General features: G+C 39.6%; 1 protein-coding gene across 1 annotated transcript in view; it reads left to right on the forward strand.

The window, feature by feature from the left end:
* The window catches only part of dnah1 (dynein, axonemal, heavy chain 1), a 367,482-nt gene that overhangs the window by 190,203 nt on the left and 162,789 nt on the right, over nucleotides 1–14,490 (forward strand). Inside the window, exons 32-35 of the mRNA XM_073072534.1 lie at nucleotides 1,150–1,299; nucleotides 2,416–2,502; nucleotides 7,517–7,703; nucleotides 9,122–9,213. Of these exons, the coding sequence (XP_072928635.1) occupies nucleotides 1,150–1,299; nucleotides 2,416–2,502; nucleotides 7,517–7,703; nucleotides 9,122–9,213 (516 nt within the window). The remainder of the gene's footprint in view (nucleotides 1–1,149; nucleotides 1,300–2,415; nucleotides 2,503–7,516; nucleotides 7,704–9,121; nucleotides 9,214–14,490) is intronic.

A 14,490-nucleotide genomic window follows, 5' to 3' on the forward strand; every position in this document is an offset into this window, starting at 1 on the left:
GGCCTCCTCTATGGTTGAGATGAAGCCATACTCGGGTTGGAGGAACAACACCTTATATTCCGTCTGGGTAGCTTCCAACCGGATGGCATGAACATTGATTTCTCTAACTTCTGTTAAGACCCCTCCTTCCCTTCTTACCCCATCCCTAATTTTTAGTTTTTAATTTTTTTCTCTCTTTCCCTCTCATAATAACTTTTTGCCTGTTTTCCATCTCCCTCTGATGCTCTCCTCCCCCTTTCTTTCTGCCTAGGCCTCTCATCCCATGTTCCTTTCTTCTCCAGCTCTGTATCACCTTTCCAGATCTTAGCTTCACCCCACCCCCTCCAGTCTTCTCCTATCATTTTGGGTCTCTCCCTCCCCCTCCCACATTCAAATCTCTTACTATCTCTTTTTTCCATTGGTCCTGACAAAGGGTCTCGACCCAAAGCGTCAACTGTACTTCTTCCTATAGATGCTGCCTAGCCTGCTGCTTTCCAGCAGCACTTTGTGTGTGTAGCTTTTATTGGAGATTGATTTGTGGAGTATCCATCATCCATGAGCCTCAAAGAAGCCTCTGTCAGCTGCTTATGGTTTCTCTTCACAGCTCTGTTTAGGATTACCTCCCCAAGCTTTGTGTGAGCTTCCTGTCACCAATCCCCTAACCAAATCTTGATCATCTGCTTTAATTTCTTTCTCTCGATCCCATTATCTCACCCAATCTCCTCCTTTCACTTTTTCTTCAGTGCTGAAATCCATTACATTGTTTGATCTTAATTTCCAGAATCTCTTTCTTGATGGAATACTTTGATTCATCTCCTATCAGCTTCTCCGAAGAACACTTAAGACAATCCCACTGTAACCTCCAACTACAACAACTGTCATCTAATGGCTTGATAATCTGTCAGTCTGCTAGGCTGGAAATAGATGTAAAACAAAACAATAGCAAAGATTTATGTTTAATATATTGGCCTAGACTCCATATCTCTGGAATTTTCTACTTTCAACACACCCTTCATTGCTCCATGCCACTAGTCCTGTGTTCTCAAGGTGTTATGAGGAATTATTATTCAAACAGTGTTTAACACATCCCTATCTGAGAATATTTCATGTTCAGTCATGTAGAATGCATGTTCATTGATCGGTTGGAAATTAATGTTTCCCATTGTTTAGGCTTTGTTCAGGCCTGTGGCAATGATGGTTCCTGACTATGCCATGATCGCTGAGATTTCTCTGTATTCCTTTGGGTTCAGCAATGCCAAAGTACTCGCAAAGAAAATCACCACAACCTTCAAACTGTCCAGCGAGCAACTCAGTTCACAGGTAAATTAACAGTCTCAAACTGGAGTATCATTATTACAATTTCACCACCTAATCTTTCCTTACTGAACCATGGCTAAGTATACACGAGTGAATCTGCAGATGCTGGAAATAAATAAAAACACAAAATAGTGGCAGAACTCAGCAGGCCAGACAGCATCTATGGGAGGAGGTAGTGACGACATTTCGGGCCGAAACCCTTCATCAGGAGTGAAGTAACATGGGATGGTCGAGGGGGGATAAAAAGTGGGGGGAGGCTAAGTATATGCTGGGTTATCTGGAGAAGAAGTTTTCTTTGCTTTCTAAACAAATTTGATTTGGTGTACAGTAACCTTTTATTTACATTGAAGGCCATAAATATAAGAATTCTTGACAATTTTTCCCTCCTATGAACCCATTTATCTGAACAATGTGTTTTACTAACATAGATTCATTCACTACATTTAAAAAATTTTTAAATACTAGAGAAGTTTGTAACTCATCACCATGTATCATTTTGGCTTTTAGCCATTGCAGTTTTCTCAGGACATGTAACTTCCTGTCCTGACATCACCAGAATAATATTAAATGGCTGGCCTCACAGTGTTAGGCAAGGTCTGCTGAATCAGTATGGACATCTATAACTGCATTACCTGCCCCTGCTCTCCTCTCTTGACCTTAACCAGCTGAGACAAGGGATACTTAATCTTTCCCTTCTGCATTCTCTAATTTATGAGCTTCCCTCCACATTTTATTGAGAAAATAAGATTTTTTTAAATGCTGGAAACATTCAGCATGACAAGTAGCTACCATCAAGCTAGAAATGGGTAATATTTCAGGTCAATGACTTTTTATCAGAATAGGATGTATTAATTCTGCTCTTCTTATTGAAGCTGATGGCTGAGTATTTCCAACATTTTGCTCTTCAGATTTCCAGCAGACATTGGAAATCTGAAGAACAAAATGTTTCATTCATCTGTGTTGTTGTCTACTAAGTTTATCGATCAAATAGAATAAACTTAAGAGAACTGTTAACAATGTTTACAAGTTCCACAGCGCTTCCAACCTGAACAATCTGAACACAAAGCCACATAGTTTGTCAAAGATTAATTTGATTACTAATTAATGTTTCTGCTTTAGGATCATTATGACTTTGGAATGAGAGCTGTAAAAACTGTGATCTCTGCAGCAGGAAACCTGAAGAGAGAGAACCCTGATATGGATGAGGTGAAAGATCTACTGGAAAAGAGTATTTATTCTAAAATGAGGAAGTAGTTCATCATATTTTACAAAATAGGCAACCATTAGGGGAGGCTTCTTCATGCAGAGTGTGGTGGGAGTGTGGAATGAGCTGCCAGATGAAGTTGTAAATGCGGGTTCACTTTTAACATTTAAGAAAAACTTGGACAGGTACATGGATGAGAGGTCTATGGAGGGATATGGTCCAAGTGCAGGTCAGTGGAACTAGGCAGAAAAATGGTTCGGCACAGCCAAGAAGGGCCAAAAGGCCTGTTTCTGTGCTGTAATGTTCTATGGTTCTATGGTTTTATGTTGAATACAGAATAATAGATGCATAATTGTTAATCTAGTACACAGATTAATTGAAATAATAACTTACTATTAAAAGAATAAAGTGATTGTATAAAGATAATAGTAAGAATATACTACTAATCTTACAAAAGAGATTTATATTGTATACAGTATATATTATTCATTGAACAACTATCTGTGACCATAGATTAATAGTCATTCTATAATTAATCAGTGTATTATGTTAAGTGAATTCTGGTTAATTGAGCCATCAGTTAATTGGGACAGCTGCTTATCTGGGACAACTCTTAAAGAACAGAAACTAATAAAAAAATATCTGAATTCCCTTTGTTTCTTTGGTGCACTGTGCCGTTTAATTGGGACAGAGCACTGTTGCTGAACAGTTTCTAACTGGTGTCAGTTGTGTGCATTTGTGTGGCCATTAGGTAATATATTGTGCTTAGAGTGAACAGTTTTAAATAGTGTCAGTTATGTGTTTCACTTTTCAAAAAGCAAAGATTTTTGTCACCCACTGATGGTGTAAAATAAGCAGTAAGACAATTTAGAACTATTTTGCACACTGCAGTTCCAAGCATCCAGACTTGGAGGTGCCAGAAACGGCCAGGAGTGAAAATTAAACACTTCTTCAACAAATTAGGAACTACAAAGAATTTGAAGGTATCGACAATACCTTCAAATGTTACAATGAAAATGAAGATTTATAGGAAGAAATCATCAAAAGCATTGTATGAAAGCACTCCATTATCTGCACTAGGTGTCTGCACTGATTTTGTTCATTTACAGTCAATCAAAAGAACATGGCAGTGTACACTGAATGAATTCCTCCATTGATGACTATTAGGAACTAATACACAATTTTATAATATTGTAGCAGTATTGGTGGTGTTCTAACCTGCACTGTATTTCACTTAAATACACAATTTGTCGGTTAAATGGTAATATTCCTTCTTATACCTTTTTAACTGTTTCCATGAAATTTCAGCTAATCAGGGTAGCCCACTTAATTGGGCCAACATGCTCTGGTCCTGAAGTGTCCCAGTTAACTGGAATCCAGTGTATATGATTAAAAATGATAGCAATGATATATTGGCCATTCATTAGTATACCAACAAAGTTCTTCACTAAAATAAAAAGTATTTTATATAAGAATAAGAGATCGCCAGAATGAATTTCATGTTGATGAACAGATGGTAAATGTGTATTGAACTAGCTAGGAACATAATGTAAATATGATGAAAGCTAGAAGAATGCAGAAATAATTAAAGAGTATTATATATAGTACAAAATCTTCAAGTTTTATTGAATCAAGCAGAGTGGATTATATGCAAAGGGATTTTAGTATATAGAGTGCATTTCACATAGAAAACACACCTACTGTATAAAAAATGTACAACGTTTAACTATAATGCATAGCAAGAGTTTGCAATAATAAAGTATCAGATTATTTACACTTAAGAATAATGGATATCTGGAAGTATATTGAAAAACATTGATAAATATGTGGAAAGCAGATAAGAATATCCACTGTGCCAACACTTTGTGGTAGTTCAGATAATGGGAATTTACTCTTAAAGAATTCATAAATCATCAACAAAATTTTGAGATATTGTCTAAAAATTCATATACAAAATTTCAAAATAAATAATTTGATTAATTTATCATCTCAATAACTATCAGGTCATACAGGAAACTCAGGAAGTGGAAGATAGGAGCTACAGGGAGGTAGTCACCCCTAGGTTACAGGAGGCAGGTAACTTGGTGACTGTCAGGAGAAGGAGAAGGGCAGCCAGTACAGAGTACCCTGTGGCCTTTCCCCTCAATAATAAATATGCCATTTTGGATACTGCTGAGGGAAAGACCTACTGGGGGGAGCCACCAGGTCTATGGCATGGAGTCTGGCACTAAGGCTCAGAAGAGAGGTGAAGAGGACTCCTGTAGTGATAGACGATTCCATAGTTAGAGGAATAGAGACAAGATCCTGTGGATGCAATAGAGACACCCATATGGTATGGGTGTTGGGGTCAGGGATGTATAGGTTTGGGTCCACAACATTCTGAAGGGGGAGGGTGAGCAGCTAGAAGTCTTGGTATATTTTGGCACCAATGACATAGGTAGGAATGGCAAAGAAATCCTGAAGAGAGACTTTAGGCAGCTAGGTTGAAGACTGAAAAGCAAGACTCCCAGGGTAGTAACTTCTGGATTGCTGCCTGTGCCACATACCAGTGAGGGTAAGAAATCGACCATTTGGCAGATAAATGTGTAACTGACGAACAGATGCAGGGGGTAGGGGTTCAGATTTCTGGATCACCATCAGTGAGATCTCTTCTGGAGAAGGTAGGACCTGTATAAAAGGGACAAGTTACAGCTGAACCCAAGTGGGGGACCAATATCTTTGCAGGCAAGTTTGCTGGAGCTGTTTGAGAAGTTTTAATCTAATTTGGCAGGAGGATGGGGCAAGGACAGGCTGCTGGTAGGGCAAATGGGATGAGTTGCAATGTAAAAAGCAGACTAAATCAAAAAGGGTGATGAATTCACTAATGAAGGTGTTATATTTGAATACACACAGTATTCAGAATAAGGTAGATGAACCTGTAGCACAGTTAGAGATTGCCAGCTATGATATTGTGGGCATCACTGAGTTGTGGCCGAAAGAAGATTATAGCCGGGAGCTTAACATCCAATGATACACAGGACAGGACGGGCAGGTAGGCAGAGGTAGTGGGATGGCTCTGTTAGTAAAAAAGCTAAATCAAATCTTTAGAAAGAGGTGACATAGGATCAGAAGATGTAGATTCGTTGTGGATAGAGCTAGGAAACTGCAAGGGTAAAAAGACCCTGATGGGAGTTGTTTTAAGGACTCTGAACTGTAGCAAAAATTACAATGGGATTTAGGAAATGCATGTCAAAAGGGTGATATTATAATAGTCATGGGGATTTCAAAATGCTGGTAGATTAGGAAAATCATGTTGGTGCTGGATCCCAAGATGGGGAATTTTTAGAATGCCTCAAAGATGGCTTTTTAGAACAGCTTGTGGTTGCTAGGGGATCCACTACATTGGATTGGGTGTTGTGCAATGAACTGGAATTGTTTAGAAAGGTAAAAAAAAACTTTAGGGGACTGATCATAATATGATAGAATTTACCCTGCAATTTGAGAAGGAGAAGCTAAAGTCAGAGGTATCAGTATTACAGTAGGTTAAAGGGAATTACAGAAGCCTGAGAGTGGAGCAAGCCAAAATTAATTGGAAGGAGACACTAGCAGGGATGACAGCAGAGCAGCAGTGGCTAGAGTTTCTGGGGGCAATTCAGAACTATATCCCAAAGAGATAGATAAATAAATAGAAACACAGAAAACCTACAGCACAATACGGGCCCTTCAGCCCACAAAGCTGTGCTGAACATGTCCTTACCTTATAATTACCTACTTACCCATAGTCCTCTATTTTGCTAAGCTCCTAAATACCTATCCAAAAGTCTCTTAAAAGACCCAATCGTTTCCACCACCACCACTGCCACTGGCAGCCCATTCCACGCACTCACCACTCTGCGTAAGAAGCTTACCCCTGACATCTCCTCTGTACCTACTTCAAAGCACCTTAAAACTATGCCCTGTCATGCTAGTCACTTCAGCCCTAGGAAAAAGCCTCTGACTATCCACATTATCATTATCTCATTATCTTTACACCTCTATCAGATCATCTCTCGTCCTCCATCGCTCCAAGGAGAAAAGGCCGAGTTCACTCAACCTATTCTCATAAGGCATGCTCCCCAATCCAGGCAACATCCTTGTAAATCTCCTCTTACTCTTTCTATGGTTTCCATGTCCTTCCTGTAGTGAGGCGACCAGAACTGAGCACAGTACTCCAAGTGGGGTCTGACCAGGGTCCTATATAGATGCAACATTACCTTTTGGCTTAAACTCAATCCCACGATTGATGAAGGCCAATGCACTGTATGCCTTCTTAATGACAGAGTCAACCTGCGTAGCAGCTTTGAGTGTCCTATGGACTCGGACCCCAAGATCCCTCTGATCCTCCACACTGCCAAGAGTCTTAACATTAATGCTATATTCTATATAAATAGCCATAAATCTCATTTACCAAGCATAATATTTGCAGGTTACTGGTTCACGGAAGAAGGACTTCTCTTTCTGACCCAAAAGCCATGCTTGGAAAGCATTTCCAAGTTCCGCTTCATTGCCGAGTTTTCTGAGCTTTGTGAAACTCATCGTGAAATTCTCATATGAAGATGATTGCTAAAATATGAGGCATACAGGTTCATTAACATATTAAAATTTCCCCCATTACTTGAATCCTCTTCCATATCAATGCTGCTCTATTGCTGCTTATCAAAGGTGTCAGAGACAGCCCAAATCTTACTTACTGATCTTTATAAATGTCTGTTCTGTGAGATCAGCGTCTCAGTGCTCAGCAGTTTAGTGCAATGGATCTTTATTTAAACCTATCTCTATCTAAAGTGATTCAAGGCAAAACTAAGGAAAGAAGTCTGGATCCTCATTAATTTTGATGTAAAGAACTTTCTAATTCCAAGATGTAGCAAGAAAGAATAGAAGCTAAAAAGCCATATAGAATTGAACTGTGGATAGATCCAAACTAAATATTAAAGAAATTCATATATCAAGCGAGTCTTGACCATGTTTCTTTAAACTGAAAGCTCTGCTATGTTTTAGGAACTGATATGTCTGAGAGCAATCCGTGACGTGAATATACCCAAGTTTCTACAAGATGATCTGAAGCTCTTCAATGGTATTGTGTCAGATCTCTTCCCAAAGATTAAGGAACAGCCTGTTGACTATGGCATTCTGGAGGAATCCATTCGCAATAAATGTGCCAAGAAAAATCTAAAAGATGTTAATGGTTAGTCATTTTTCAAAGAACAATTATCCTTTCAAGTGGTTGCTTTGTAATGTCAGTAGCCATGCTATAGACAATTGAAACCTGATGTATAAAGTTGATTCATATTGACAGGAAAGCATACCAGAAGATTAGGAATACGTCCTACAAATGTTTCATTTTCCAACAGTTTTTTGGGGGGCAATGCCCATACTTCCACCAGTTCAATGCACAATATGTCCTGCGATCTCCCGGGGGATTGGCATGGATGAGAGTGGAGAGTGCAGCTATGGCCGTTGCTGGGGTTGTATGCTGCATCGGTTCCTAAAGGCGGAACACGAGCTCATGATCAGTTCCATTCCTCTGCTCTGATTAAAGCTTCGAGCAAAATTAACATAATTTAGGATAAGAGTGGAAAACAAATAGGTTTTCAGTGGCGTGTGCCTGCTTTTGACCAGTCTCTTCTCACTGCTGCCAGCAGAAGTCTTGGGTCCCGCACCATCGGCTTCAGGAGCAATTGTTGCCTTGCAGCCACTGGGCTCTTAGACGGGCTTCACTTGCCATAATGCTGAATTTGCTCCACAGCAGTAGACTCATTTCCAGGGACTCATGTTCCTAGTTTTCGGGACCCTTGCTGTAAGCACTGGCTAATACAAAGGTACAAACCATATTCCAATACCTCACCTGGGGTTATTCTTCAGGTAATGATGTTGAAAGGATTTTGAGCAAGAAAGATATCATAGCTGAGACCACCCAGGACTCTCATGATCTCTATTCATACTGGCTTATTTCATCCCACAACCACAGTTCAATGTAGTACACCAGATGCTATAAATAAAGGAATGTAACTTGCATCTACACAAAGTTGGCAGTGTTGATAAAAATTACTTTTCTGCATTTTCAGTTTAATTAATCCAGTAGAATTTTTACAAAAGCAAGTGATAGTAAGAAAAAGGAATTATGAAAGTAGTATATAATGAAATAAAATCATGAAAATACTCTTTAGTAATCTTAGCAAGCAATATCCTTATTTTCTATTTAATGAAAGTAATAAGATATTTAAAATAAGGATTAGAATAATGAATTGAATTCTATAACCATATCAAATATTTCACACTTTTATAAAAATGATAATTTATCAGTTCAAATGTTTGAGGTGACTGAGAATAAAAATATCTGAACTTGCTAAGAAAGTCATGACATCCCATTTTTCCACCTTGTGTTTTCAGCTGGAGTTTTTGCCAACTGTATGATTTTCCAATAAATCATCTTAAGTGGATGAAAAACTGCATGAAGCAATTTAAATTTGTCATAATCCCACTGGCAATGCTTTCAGTTGATAGCAGAAAGCCACAGACCTACCCATATATTGTCACTTGATTTACATTCTTAAATTTCTTTGAAAATGTTATATTAATGATTGTGCTCTCTTACTTATACAGGCTTTGTAACTAAGTGCATTCAGTTATATGAAACCACCATTGTCCGGCATGGACTGATGTTAGTTGGTCCTTCAGGATCTGGAAAGACAAAGGTAGGACACATCCTGTTAAAATACTACTTGTATAATAGGATCATAGTCTGTCAGATTTAGCCATCGAACTATCTTTGGAATTATTGTTCTGAAGGAGGGTCTTGGCCCTTTATTCATTTCCATAGCTGCTGCCTGACCTGCTGAGTTCCTCCAGTATTTAGGTTGTGTCGCAATGGAATTATAAGATGTTAGAGGCTACTTCTTGTCTTTAACCAAATGGTGGTAGTGAGCTGTACATGCCACTCATCATTTAAGACAGAACTGCAGTATGTCTTTAAAAAAAAGGGATGACCAAATTTCAGGTCATATCCCCCTGTCATTATCTCTGCATACTCCACACCAACATGGGAAATACATTACTCCCACATTAAAAGATTTCCAAAGTGAAAAGTTCACCTATATGGTATGCTAGTTTTCCTATGTAAGCTACATACTTTATATAAAATATTCACACTGATACAAATTTAATTGGGTCTTCTATATTCTCGTTTGAGGTGAAATTCAGAACTTGTGTGCGACAAAATTATGATCAGATTAACACAGAATATAAAACAGCGCAACACTGGACAGGCCATTTGGCCTGCAATTTCGTGCCCATCCTGAAGCCAATTTATACTAAAAATCCCTCCTGCTGTGTATTATTTGATGTTTGGAGCAATTAAGGATTGTTTCTTAATTTTTGCTTTCCAAAACTGAAATCCATCTGACGTATCAAAAAAAATCTAAAATATTTCAATTCTTTTCAATTTTTATGAGCAATCCTTCATAAGTTTGTTTGGGTTTCTAAGATGATTTTCCATTTCGGAGTTCTATTGGGTACATAAGCATGAGTATATTTGCCACTGCATTTCTGCTTCTATTGCCCTGGAAGTTTAATAGATGTGTAACAAGATGAGATCCACAGGGAATTGGCAGGTTGGATTCAAGACATAAAAGGCAGAGGGTACTGAGGGTGGGATTTTATTTTGACAGGATCTCAGAGGAGTAGTGGCATTATTAGGTAAGCAAGAATAATATGCTTCTCTGTTCAAATTTTTTATTTATTCCCCTTATTTAGATGGATATTTTTCACTTTTTCTTCATTATTTCATCTTTTCTTTCATTGTCTCAATATTAATTTGATCCTTTTAAGAAATTCCCCATGCCCATGTGCTAAGCTTATCTTTTCTTTCAACTTTATTTCCCACCCTCTTCCCCCTACCTCCAATTTATTTATTCCTTTGACTTGCCATGTTTACTTTCTTACAAAAAGCTATACCACCAAATGAACAATGATGGAATAATCAGGAGGATATACCTTAATATTCATATCAAATGTAATTTGTTTAATATGTTACGTACCCTGTAACTGGGTGTCATACCAGCAAAGATAGAAGTGTCCGTTGGAGTCTGGTACTATTTTCCAAACAGTGTTTATTAGTAAAAATATACAAATCAATATCAACAATGCAAATATACAGATAATACACGTTAGCAATACTAAACCTAAAAGTGTGAGTATAATAATAATATTAATAAACAAGCTCTATCGTTGTCTAGGGGATAATGAATTGTCATATGTGAGTATAAAGTTCAGTTCAGTTCATACAGGCTGAGGTAGTTGTTGGTTGATGTGTTGTAATTGTTGGGGGAGAGAGAGAGAGAGAGAGAGAGAGAGAAAGGGTGAGCAAACAGTGACAGCTATTGTCTTGCAAACCTTCGTTTACTTTCTTGATCTGTCGATGTGTTGTTGTGGCCATGCAGATATGACCCCTCTGTCCTTTAGCTAGACCGTTCTTCTATGGTGGACTCGTCACCCAGGCAAGGGTGGACACACACACAAGCCCCCACCGGCCTCGCTATAAACACTGTGAGTTAAAACTGACCGATCCTTCGTTCGGTCTCCGATGCCCCCCACTTTTCTCGTGGGTTCCAATCCTTAAACAGTGCTCACTAGTGTGTCTCTTGGTGCGTCTCCTGGTGTGTCTGAGGGGTGTCTCCCCAGACCTCACTTTTATCCCTACTCACAGGGTCTCAGGTGTCAATCAGTTTTGAATGGCTTAGCCCATCAAACCAGCCCACTCTGGCTGTCCACTGAGGAATTTTAATGAACAGAATAGTACCAAGTAAACAGCCCTCTCCGGAGCCGTGAGTCTTACAGGAGTCATAATATGGTGGAACAACAAGTCTCTTCCTCCCGGTGTTATCTCTCCCTTATCTGAAGCAAATGTTCCAGTCCAAGTATGTTTTTGTTCCATCTCTTTCTCTCTCATTAGCAGCCTGTCAACAGTAACGGTTTGTAATTCTCCCAGGGGAGGGGGACATGGGCAACCCTACACCCTTTTGCCCATCAGGGTTGTTCATCCTTCGTAACAAATATTACCTGTAAACTTCAAAACATTCACCGCCATACAATACCCTGTCTGACTTTTGTAAATAGAACTTATATTTAGATTAGATTGGTACAACTCTTTAAAACCAAATGGTTATACCATTCGATGTTGTGTTATTTCTTCTTGCTTTGGGTAGTGGACCTGCACATTCACTATGCAACTAATACTATGTGCTTCACCAGATCCTACTCCCTCATTCACTCAGAATCAGTTTATTACCCTTGACTTAAACGATGCAAAATTTATATCTATATCTATTGTAATGATCTTGAAGAGGGTTCAGAGGAGGTTCATAAGAATGATTGAGATTAACATATGAGGAGCGTTTGGTGCCTCTGGGCCAGTACTTGCTGGAGTTTAGAAGAGTGAGGGGGGGGATGTCACTGAAACCTATCAAATATTGAAAGGCCTAGATAGACTAGACGTAGAGAAGATGTTTCCGATAGTGGGAGAGTCTACAACCACAGAGCACAGCCTCAACATACAAGAACATCCATAAGACATAGCAGCAGAATTAGGGTATTCAGCCCATCGAGCCTGCTCTGCCATTTCATCATGGCTGATTCCGAATTCCACTCAACCATACACCTGCCTTCTCGCCATATCCTTTGATACCGTGACCATTCAGGAAAATATCATCTTTCATTTTAAATATACCCATGGACTGGGCCTCCACCACAGTCTGTAGTAGAGCATTCCACAGATTCACTGCTCTCTGGCTAAAAAATTCCTCATTACCTCTATTCTAAAAGGCCACCCCTCAGTTCTGAGGCTGTGCCCTCTGATTCCCAGTACCCTGACCAGAGGAAACATCCTTCACATCCACCTTATCTAGTTCTTTAAGCATTCTGTAGGTTTCAATGAGATTCCCCCCCCCCCCTGCATTCTTCTAAATTCCAGTGACTACAGGCCCAAAGCTGCTAAACGCTCCTCAAATGTTAACCCCTTCATTGCTGGAAACATCCTCATGAACCTCCTCAGGACTGTCTCCAATGACAATACATACAAGATATGGGGCCCAATACTGTTGACAATATTTCAAGTGCGGCCTCACTAGTGTCTTATAAAGCATCAGTATTTTCTCCTTGCTTTTGTATTCTATTCCCCTTGAAAGAAATGTCAATGTTGCATTTATCTTCCTTACTGCAGTTTCAACCTGTAAATTAACCTCCTGGGAGCCTAGCACAAGGACTCCTAAGTCCCTCTACACTTTTGATGTTTGAACCTTCTCCCCATTTAGATAATTATCCGTACTATTGTTCCTTTTACCAAAATGCATTATCATACATTTTCCAACACTGTATTCCATCTGCCACTTTTTTGCCCATTCTTCCAATTTGTCCAAGTCCTGCTGCAATCCCATTGCTACCTCAGTACTACCTACCCCTCCACCTATCTTTGTATCATCCACGAACTTTGCCACAAAGCCATTAATTCCATTATCCAAATCACAAACAATGTGAAAAGTAGCAGTCTCAATACTGACCCCTGAGGAACACACTAGTCACTGGCAATCAACTAGAAAAGGCTTCCTTTATTCCTACTCACTGCCTCCTGCCTGTCAGCCATTCCTCTATCCATGCCAGTATCTTTCCTGTAACTCCATAGGATTATATCTTGTTAAGCAGCCTCATGTGTGGCACTTTATCAAACACCTTCTGAAAATCTAAGTAAATGACATCCACTGCCTCTCCTTTGTCCACCCTGCTTGTTCCTTCTTTGAAGAACTCTAACAGATTTGTCAGGCAATATTTCCCTTTACAGAAACCATGTTGACTTTGATGTACTTTTTCATTAGTCTCCAAGTACTCAGAAACCTCATCCTTGATAATAGACTCCAACACCTTCCAACCACTGAGGTTAGGTTAACTTGGCCTATAATTTCCTTCCTCTTGCTTTCTTCCCTTCTTAAAGAATGGAGTGACATTTTCAATTTTTCAGTCTTCTGGGACCATGCCAGAATCAAGTGATTCTTCAAAGATCATGTCCAATACATCTTTTATCTCTTTAGCAACCTCTCTCTTGTGTTGACGCGTGGCCTAGTGGATAAGGCATCGGTCTAGTGATCTGAAGGTGACTGGTTTGAGCCTCAGCTGAGGCAGCGTGTTGTGTCCTTGAGCAAGACATTTAACAACACATTGCTCTGCGACGACACCAGTGCCAAGCTGCTTTGGTCCTAGTGCCCTTCCCTTGGACAACATCAGTGGCATGGAGAGGGGAAGGCTTGCAGCATGGGCAACTGCCGGTGTCCCATACAACCCTGCCCAGGTCTGCGCCCTGGAAACCTTCAAGGCGCAAATCCATGGTCTCACGAGACTAACAGATGCCTATTATTACCTCTCTCAGGACTCTGGGATGTAGTCCATCTGGTCCAACTGACTTATCCACCTTAAGAACTTTGAGTTTCCCTAGCACATTGTCCTTTGTAATAGCAATGGCACTCACTCCTGTTCCCTGATGCTCGTGGACCTCTGACACACTGCTTGTGTCTGCCAATTCTTTGTCCCCCATTTCTACCTCATCAGCATTATTTTCCAGTGGTCAAATATCAACTCTCATCTCCCTTTACTCTTTATCTGCCTGAAAAAACTTCTAGTATCCTGCTTTATATTATTGGCTAGTTTGTCCACATTTTTCATCTTTTACCTTCTTATAGTTTTTTTGTAGTTGCCTTTTGTTGAATTTTAAAAGCTTCCCAATCATCCAACTTCCCACTCCCTTTTTCTATTTTATATGTCCTTTCCTTGGCTTTTATGCGGTCCTTAACTTCCCTTGTCAACCACATTTGCCTACCCCTGCCATTTGAGAACTACTTCTTCTGTGGAACATATCTGTTCTGTGCTTTGTGAACTGTTCCCTGAAAACTCAGCCATCTCTGGTCTTCTGTCATCCCCACCAGTATCCT

This window comes from Hemitrygon akajei, chromosome 19 (assembly GCF_048418815.1).
Source record: "Hemitrygon akajei chromosome 19, sHemAka1.3, whole genome shotgun sequence".
NCBI classification, from domain to species: domain Eukaryota; kingdom Metazoa; phylum Chordata; class Chondrichthyes; order Myliobatiformes; family Dasyatidae; genus Hemitrygon; species Hemitrygon akajei.